Source organism: Chiloscyllium plagiosum, chromosome 23 (genome assembly GCF_004010195.1).
Source record: "Chiloscyllium plagiosum isolate BGI_BamShark_2017 chromosome 23, ASM401019v2, whole genome shotgun sequence".
NCBI classification, from domain to species: domain Eukaryota; kingdom Metazoa; phylum Chordata; class Chondrichthyes; order Orectolobiformes; family Hemiscylliidae; genus Chiloscyllium; species Chiloscyllium plagiosum.
This window is the reverse complement of record NC_057732.1, coordinates 10720273-10730371: the sequence shown is the minus strand read 5'-3', so window position 1 is coordinate 10730371 and position 10099 is coordinate 10720273. Positions and strand designations below refer to the sequence as shown.

The following is a 10099-nucleotide window of genomic DNA, read 5'->3' as shown; positions in this document are numbered from 1 at the left end:
AATCGGCCTTCACCCAAATCCTTTGCTGCACGTGTTTTTGAATGCATTGCCACTTCTTAATGTATGGTTTAAACACTTAATTTCCGGAGTGTTGCTTAATGAATTATTTCCCGCTCCACTGACCGGGTCCGGTGAGCAGGGGAACTCGCTGTTCCCACCTCCCGTGACAAATCTTCCAAAGGCGGATCGGGTCACACAGGCTCATTTCGCCAAAGTGACGCAAGTTGAGGTGCAACTTAAAGGAAGCGGCGGGCGGATCTGGTCTGAGCTGCAGAGGGAAAAACAGGAGCATGTTAGCAGCCTGGTCCAGAAACAGAGGCACGGTCTGACAGCGCGTCCTAACATCCAGCAGCAGCAGCAGCAGCAGCAGCTCCCTGTGACAATGAATGAGATCAAATTGGCTGTGTTAGGAACTGATGGAGTTGGGAAATCCGGTACAGTGTTCAGTTTGAACATTTCACGTGTAAATTTCCAGATGGTGAAACTCAACACCATTCCTCTGTTTTTAATCTTTTGGTGTGATTTTTTTTTTAAAAAAAACGTATACTCTCATAACCTCCTTTGTACTGACCAATGCAATCTGCTGATCTTTTCCTCTTTATTTTGTTCCATCTATTTGCAGCTCTGATTGTTCGGTTTCTGACCAAGCGGTTTATCGGCGAATATGCTTCCAATTCCGGTAAGATTCCAATCCTGAATTTCCGCACTGAGTTTTCTTTCTTTTTTTTTAAACTCAGAAACTGGCGATCTCCGCCGACAAAACTTGTGCAAAGTTGCTGATAGATTTATTTCCAAAATGTAGCCTCCCTCAGCCCCAGGACTTGGCCACAGCGCGGGTGCTCGCGAGCAGCGGAAAACTTGGACCATTCAGAGTTCAATGTGCGGTCAAGAGAAAAGTCGTGGACGCAAAATAATCGAAGATGCGAGCTGGTTTTCTGAGCATTTCCAATTATATGTTCACAAAATATCTTTGCGGGCGCAACATTTTTTCTGTTTTTGTGTAAATCAATGCAACTTTATACAGATAATGATAACGTTGTACATTCTAAATTGCGAACAAGCTCCCTAATTATTAATATTACTATAATCTAGAAGGAAGGACGACTGGTGATGTTTATTTGATGAGGCTTCTTTTTACTCTTAGTTAAATCTCAATTAAAACCTTTAAAATTCTCGAGGGCGCCAAATGAATATCCAGCTGTGGTAGACATTATACTCTGTAAGAGTGCAACGTTACTATGTTACCTAAGCTGACGTGTAGCACTCATAAAGTGTGAGTTATTACTGAAGTTCATTTTGAAATCTTGCGACTAGCCTCAATATTGTTTCTTTAAAACAAGTAGAAATGCCAAGAATTGAATTTGTCTGAAAGCTTGAAATATGCTATATTTTAATTGATGCTAATAAATTCCAATACTTACTTGTCATATAAGGGCTTTCAACAGAATAAAGTATTTGACTTCCAGTGTTCTTACAGTTAAATTATGTATCTAACTCTTGAAATGGTCTCAGTTCCAAACATTTATTCAAAGAAGAGAGGATATTATTAAGCTTGAGAGAGTTCAGAGGAGATTTACCAGGATGTTCCCAAGAGTTATAAGGGAGGCAAAAATGAGGACCGCAGATGCTAGAAACCAGAGTTTAGATCAGTGATGCTGGAAACGCACAGCAGGTCAGGCAGCATCCGAGGAGCAGGAAAATCGACGTTTCGGGCAAAAGCCCTTCATCAGGAATAGAGGAATAGGTTTGAGTTATAAGGAGTAGCTGGGACTTAATTCAACTAGGCAAAAGTGAGGACTGCATGAAGCGTTTTTGCCCGAAACATCGATTTTCCTGCTCCTCGGCTGCTGCCTGACCTGCTGTGCTTTTCCAGCACCACTCTAATCTTGACTGGGACTTAATTCACTAGAGTGTAGGAGGTTGAGGGGTGGCCTTATAGAGGTTTATTAAATCATGAGGGGTATAGTTAAGGTGAACGCCAGGGGTCTTTTCCCTAGAATGGGGGATTTCAAGACTGGGGGATATATTTTAAAGGTGAGGAAGATTTTACAAAGTCATGAGGGGGATTTTTTTTTTTACACAGAATAGTTCGGTGTATGGAGTGAGCTTGCAGAGGAAGTGGTGGATGCGGTTACAGTTACAATGTTTAAAAGATATTTAGACAAGTACAAAAATAAATGTTTGGAGGGATATGGGCCAAGCTCAGGCAGGTGGGACTAGTTTAGTTTGGGATTATGTTCGGCGTGGACTGGTTGGAGTGAAGGCTCTGTTTCCATCCTGTGTGACTCTATGACAAGTGCTCCAGCAATGCTGTGTAATACTCTGACCATAACTCCAATGGCTTTTGTTTTTACAGAGTGCATCTATAAAAAACGATTAAGCATAGATGGAAGACAAATTAATTTAGAAATATTTGACCCTTGTTCCCAAGTAAGTATTTCTTCAGAATGGGGTCTCTTGCTTAAAAAGGCATTCTCTTTAAAACACTGGCAGAGTCAGGCTCTCCCATGACATAGCGATGAGGTGTCCTCTCTGGGCACTTAGGATTCATAGTTCCTTGAAGGTGGAGCTGCAGATAATTAGGGTGTTGAAAAAGGTATTTGGTACATTCGCCTTTATTGGTCAGTGCACTGATCTCATGTTCAGGCTATACAAGACATTGGTTAGACCACTTTTGGAATACTGCATTCTGTTCTGGTCTCCCAGCTTTGGAAAAATGTTATTGAACTTAGAAGGGTTCAGAAAAGATTTACAAGAATGTTGCCAGGTTTGGAGGGTTTGAGCTACAGGGAGAGGGTGAATAGGCTGGGGCTATTTTCCCTGGAGGGTCAGAGGGTGAGAGGTGACCGAATATAAATCATGAGGGGCAAGGATAGGGTGAAGACCCATGGTCTTTTTCCCCGGGTATGGGAGTCTAAAATTAGAGGCATAGATTTAAGGTGAGAAGAGAAAGATTTAAAAGGGACCTAAGGGCAATGTTTTCATGCAAGGGGTGGTGCATGTATGGAGTCAGTCACCAGAGGAAGTGCTGGAGGCTGCTACAATTACAGCATTTAAAAGACATCTGGATGGGTGTATGAATAGGAAGGGCTTAGAGGGATATGGGGCAAGTGCTGGCAGGTGGGACTAGATTAATTTAGGATATCTGGTTGGCACAGACAAGTTGGACCAAAGGGTCTGTTTCTATGCTGTACTACTTTATGACTAGGCTCACTTTAGAAAATGTATGAATAGTTCAATGGCAATTCTACATATTGGCTTTTGATGTGATCCTAAATAAAACTTAAAAAATAAAAAGACCACTGACTAAACTTGCACATAGTAATTACTTCCATGTGCAGTGTTTCCAGATGGGTATCCTAAAAGTTGTAACAGGTACTGTAACCATATAGAAAGTTAAAACAAAATTAATTTTTCAAAATGATTAAAGGCTTTGAAATGATAAATAGTGATTATTCCATTATTGACAAAAGCTGATCATCAATGGAGAAAGTAAATTAAAAGAGATATTTTCAAGCAAAGGATGGTTGGGCGTGTTCTCCATCGAAAGTGTATGAAGATTGTTTAAAGACAAATCAATAAGTGTTTGTAAAGAAATGAAGAAAAAGATATGAGACTAAGGGGTAGGGAATAAGAGCTGATTAAACCAGACAGGAGGAATGTGCACAGCACGTTCCTTTAATGTAGTAATTGCTATTAAGACATTTCTTTCATTAATGATGTTAGCAGAGATTAAAGCTTGTATTATGTCTCTTCCTAATTATGCATGCAGTTAATCATCAAAGTTTTAATCTATTTCTTTCTCAGAAAGTTGCAATTACTTCATAATACAATGTCAAGAGTGTGAGTAGATTATAATAAGGATAACTAATTGATTAATTAGATTGAGTAGGTTAAATGAAGTGCCTCAAAGCATACTTAAGATGGCCCAGTGTTTCTTTTCTAACAGTCCTTTCTCTTCCAGCGTTCTGATAGTAAATCCTCGTTGATTGATCAAGTAAACTGGGCTGATGGGTTTGTTGTGGTGTACGATATTGGTGACCGGTCCTCCTTTGTGTCTGCAAAAGCACTTATTAGACGAATCCGTGAACTAAGTAGTGAAATTTGCAAGCGGTAAGAACTCACTACCCTATTACTTGCAAACTCTGGTTACCCCTTTGATTAATGGTATTTAGATCTGCGCAGTGGATGTCTGTCTGAGTCATTTATTGTTACTTCTGTATTCTTGTTATTGTTAGATTTTCCCACCCTCTTCAGGAATGACCACCTTTTCACTGTGATTGAGTGGTGATTTTTAAAAAATGAAATAAGACATTTTTGACATGTTGCTTTCATCAGATGTTCAAGCTTGTATCTCCTTTCACACCATATAAGAAAACAAAAAATCCTATCATTACCAGAGGACATGTACAGTCCAATATCTTGCAGTTGTTGACCAGCGTCTAATCATACTTCAGTTAGAACTTCAAAAAGAGTAAAATTCAGAATGGGCGCTGTAGTCTTTTGTTCCAGTTAAATTGATTTAATGTGTGGTCCAACTGATCTAGAAATGCAGGATATTTCCATTCTATTTCAAGGATGGGATTGATGCCAGACATTAGTGCTCCGTCTTTTTGAAGGAGTTATTCAACACAAACTTTAAGATTGAGGGTGTAAATTTTTCAGGGTATGGAAGGAAACAGCAAAATATAATTACATTAATCATGGATCATTTATTTCATGTGTGCAAATGGGACTGACTGTTTGATTAGTACTTTTCCAGCTGTACCAATATGAATGCATGAAGATAGCAGCAGGAAAGTGTAGTACAGGAAAATATTGATAATAATGTTAGATAAACACTTGCCAGACATATGTAACTATGTTCTGTTTAATTAGACTGGGACAAAATTGAAGTTTAAAAGGGGCAGTATTTTTCAAGATATCTTTGAGCTCAAATTCGGACAATGGTCAGAAGAGGCTCCATGTGATTACGCCAGTGCACAATGTTTTATCAGCAGAATGGTCTGCTGCAGTAAATTGTTTGTGTAATAAAAACAGAAAATCCTGGAATCCCTCAACAGCAGAGACTGTGAGGGGAGAAAAGTTTGTCAGAACTGCAAGATGTTAGAGATTAACAGTTTCCATGGAAATACTGAGCAGGGAAATAGTGGAGCAGAGAAAGAAGAAAGGAAATAATCTATAGAAAGCAGGAATAAAATAATAAAAAGCAAATGGAGGTAATAAGGGGACAAACATAAATTGAAAAGATGGGCCCAGCAGAAGTGTTAATAGATGTACAATGCCAAGAGAATATAGAAATGTTAATTAAAACTAAAGTTGTCAAAAATATTCGGACCAGAAGGTTATGAAGCACCCAGTAGAAAAGTGAAATGATTTTCCTTGTGTTTGGATCGTGGTTCATTGGAACTGTGTAGGACTAAAGTCAAAAGTGCCAGTGTAGGATGGATATTATTTACTTATTGTGTTATTTACTTACTGACATCCAATTACATAACTGTTATCCTTTTAGTTCACAAAAATTATAAAAGAAACAATACTGATTGACCAGAAATAAAAGCACAGACACAATTTAGTGAAATCCACACTATAGCTTGTTGTATTATGGATTTTCAGAGAAACCTTTGCAGTGAACAGTAGCACACAAAGTCCAATTATGATGATTGCACAATCAAAAAATGATCTGTTTGGAGGATGGATCCTGTTTGGACACAAACTGTGATATTTTTGTTGAAATGTGTTTTAAAAGAGGAGTGATTGCAGGTTAGCTTAGACACATGGTTGACGCAAGACAGTGAAACACATTGTAGCCTTGATTTTCTGATGTTGTTGTTAACCCAATGGCTAAAATTACACTGTTCGAAAAATCAAAGCTTTTATCTTCAATGCATTGGCTTTTGTATTTTAAATCTGGAGTTTCATGTGCAAGATTGTCACTTTTCATATCACAGACTACAAAACAAATCAATTCTCTAAATAAATAAAATGATTTGTGAGGGTCTATGCTCTGTACCAAACCTGTGGACTATAGCTATAATCTAGCTGACTGATACATTTGCATTTTAACAAGTACTAATCTTGGTAAAATATATCATCAAGTGTGTTGAGTTTACACTTATAACTCAGCATTCTAAAAACACACCAAAAATATGATTGACATTTTGTTTGCCATCTCTTAGTAATTATTTCTCTTAAATTCAGTTTATCAATTAAAAAAATAAAGTGCTGAGTCATCTCAAACGTTTCAGCAACAGTTCTTATTGCGCATTGAATCTTCTGGATAAACAGGGATTTTCCATGTACTGCAGCTTTGACCATTTGGGTGACTTGTTTGCTTCTGGAGAAATGATGAAGCCTCACTGCTAACATGCCTTGTCATTATCTAACATTTATCAGCAATTCTTAGATAATTGGTTTTATTGCTAAAATATGCTTTATTCGTAACAATCTTTATATACATACATAGATACTAAACCAGTTCTGCACAGTCTTTGCATATAGAGAAAAAGCAAAGTGTCATTTGATTTTCCCTGCAGTTGCAAAAATAGCATTGACATTTCCTACTCGTGCAGCCCACTGTTCACATACATTTGAGACAAAGAGAGAGTCTGATTACTGAGCAGACCCCCATTGTATTTTGGCCGAAAGACCTAAGACTTTTTCCCCGCCATTCCTTGGTGACAGCTGCCCTCAGCTTTATTACACGTAATCCTGGATCTTGGAACATGCAAATCTGCAACACTCTATTGAGGTCAACTGTTTGCTCTGGAAGACAGAGCAACAATATTTGGGCAGACCAAAGAGTGAATTTCACCAAGTTGATGGTCTTTGAAGCACAAGCCCAGAGGTAATAATGTTACCACAAACCATAAGACCCTTGTGTCATGTTTTTGTTAATTTCATGAAAATGGCACCCATTCTTAGGTACTAGATGATTTTTAGATATATCCAATGACATTGTGCCTTAAGTTATCCACTTTAAAAATGTTCCTAATTCCCGTAGTATTTGCTGGTTATAAAGAGTGATTACAAAGATTATTTATTTTTCATCAAAAGAAATTCTAAAATGAACAAGTCTCAGCTGAACCATTTGGTTATTACTGTAGACTTGCATTCTGTCTAAGTTTAGCCTCTCAATTTCTTTTTTCCTTTCCTTTCAGTCAGAAGAATGCTTAAAATATTTCAAATCTGGTCTGTACAAGCCAGGAAAGTATTTCACAATATTTCTTGTGAACTATTTGGCATCCAAAGTTGTAATTTCTGATTATTTGAAATGCATTTTGAAGTATGATTTAAAAGATCAGTTTTCCAATTTTATTTGCAAAGTTTTCAATTACTCAAAAAAAAGTGTAATTTGCTTAATGTGAAGAGATTATTTTACAACACAGCTATAATGTAGCACCAATTCCAGTGAACTCTGGAGATGAGGTGAAGAAGGTGCAGAAGATTTGCATTTGAGGTTTAAGGACCAGGACGTTGAGCAACCTAGGGAGCCCACCTGTTAGCAATGATGTTGCATGCTCCACAGGACAGAGCTTGTAGCTCAGTAGTATGCATAGTCAGACAGAATGTATATGTGGAAGACCAGGTCTTTAGTATCCATAGTATAACAAGCAGTTGCCGAACATCACATGGCTGTTCTTAAGATATGGAAATTGCTGTTCTGACGTGGGCTTACAGATGCAGAGCATGCACTTTAGGTCCTAGGTTCAATAGATTACTTACAGTGTGGAAACAGGCCCTTCGGCCTAACAAGTCCACACCGACTCGCCGAAGCGCAACCCACCCAGACCCATTCCCCTACATTTACCTCTTCACCTAACACTACAGGCAATTTAGCATGGCCAATTCACCTAACCTGCACATCTTTGGATTGTGGGAGGAAACCGGAGCACCCGGACGAAACCCACGCAGACACGGGGAGGATGTGCAAACTCCACACAGAGAGTCGCCAGAGGCGGGAATTGAACCCGGGTCTCTGGCGCTGTGAGGCAGCAGTGCTAACCACCGTGCCGCCCATGGCTAGTTTATTTTCAATTCTGATGAGAAATGAATTGCAGTGGGGAGAAAGCAGCAGAGTTAGGACGAGCTGAGTTGCATTTGCAGAGACCTGACATGTACAAAATGGGCTAAATAATCTTCCTGTGCTGTAATTATTTCAGGTATACAAAATAAAATGAATTTGAAATTGCAGTGCAACTAGGAGCAATAACAATATACTATTGCACTAAGAAATCAATTTGCTTGAACTGAAGAAGCTGGTAGATTTAAACAACATGTTGTTTCAATGGCTTGTACTGATTGTAAATTACCAATTACAATGTAGTACCTGAAGTTATGGAATTGCCTTTTGGTTTCACATGTACTGGAAAGAGTTTACAACTTCAGTCACTTCCTTTATTCATTGAATTTACCTTCACTCGTATAGGGAAGTTACGTCAGTGATATTTCTAGTTGGCAACAAACAAGACCTGTGCCATGTGAGAGAGGTGAGAGAGGAGGAAGGACTGCTCTTAGCTGGGGAAAACAAATGTCACTTTTATGAACTTTCAGCGGCTGAGCACCACCAGGAAGTGGCAATAATGTTTGCAAAGGCAATCAGGAATGCAAGTGGGAGCCGCAGGAGAAGACCAAGTGGTTCAAAATCAATGGCTAAGTTAATTAATAATGTATTTGGTAAAAGAAGGAAATCTGTGTAGCATGACACAAGCTTCTTCATACTGATGTATATTGTATGCTCAATAATATCTGGTATTTCATTTTTCCCTAACCACAATTTGTATTAAAGTTAATTGATTCAGATTGACAGAGAAGGAAACCCAGAATGTTACAACCAATTGAATGTTACATTAACAGTTGAAAAACACCCAACTTAATGGGGTAGGTCTGATGGAGTCTTCTGACACAAATCAGTGAGTAGAGAACATTCACTCGTGCTGCAAATGGGGCATATGGATTCTCTGCTCAAAAGCCTAAAATTCACTCCCAACATGTAAAGCATTTGCTAGAGGTGCTAATTTGTAACCTATCTTCAAATGTAATATACTGATCCATTGTCGGTAAGTTTCTAATACATATTGGTACTTTATATCAAATACACTACAAGTGCAATCAAATATAAAAATGTATTATATTTTGATAACTATTTAAGTGTACATCATTTCGTGGAAGATCACCAATAAATCTTAAGCTTGACACATGCAAAACCAAAACCCTTTATACTTACAACTCACATTTTTTCAAGATGAAATTTCACTTTTCTGTCACACTTGAACAATATTAGCAGCATGTGTTGGGTACATTAGTACATTTACAATGTAAAATTTATGTCACAACAGGTGTAAATATGTGAAACTTCTGTAAATCACAAATAATACTCAGATCATATTGTCCAAGTTTATGGAAATAAAGAACTTTGCCAATTCCACAGTGTATTGGTTTATTTTTCTTTTTATATTTCTATTGTTTTCAGTGTCTGTAATTAAACCTTTACACTATCAATGCGTGCAAGTAGTTTTCTTTAAATTCTACTAACTGAATTTCTGATTCATTTGAAATTGATAGATTTTGTTTTAAAATGTGCATCCTCAGGATGAAGTCCCACCCATTAGAATCACATAGTAGAAATATCCATGTGACCCTCATGATTTCCAACCATTCAAATTAACGAATGAATACTCATGACAAGATGAAGACCATGTTTGACAGAAAGCGCAGCCATGCTCCTTGTTGGTAATGTTTTCTCTTTCTTTCCACTTCTGCTTTGTTGCTTCTATTCCTATTTTGTACATTCTCATTCTTCCCCTTCTCCCATTGTCTTGAGTTGTTTATGCCTTGTTTACTTTGCTTATAATAGAGAGGATATATCTCCACCCTTTCAAAATGTTAAGTCACACCCATTCTACATTCTCTTTCTCTTTCACCGCTATAACAACCTCTTTGTCTTTTTCTTCAGACATCACCATCTCAGATTTACTCTTCCTCCTCTGTCAAAAAGCATTTTCCAACACCTTTCCGTTCTGAAAAAGAGTCCTCCTGGACTTGAAGCATTAACTCTAGCTCTCTCTCCACAGAAGCTACCAGATCTGCTGAGTTTTTC

At 38.0% G+C, this 10099-nt stretch overlaps 1 protein-coding gene across 1 annotated transcript; it reads left to right on the top strand.

Moving 5' to 3' along the window:
• The first annotated feature begins 250 nt into the window (after nucleotides 1-250).
• On the top strand, nucleotides 251-9427 carry rergla (RERG/RAS-like a). Its single transcript, XM_043713495.1, has 5 exons — nucleotides 251-434; nucleotides 623-679; nucleotides 2357-2430; nucleotides 3965-4113; nucleotides 8429-9427. Exons 1-5 carry the CDS (start codon nucleotides 383-385, stop codon nucleotides 8697-8699), a joined length of 603 nt encoding a protein of 200 aa, XP_043569430.1. The 5' UTR covers nucleotides 251-382; the 3' UTR covers nucleotides 8700-9427.
• Nucleotides 9428-10099: the final 672 nt, after the last annotated feature.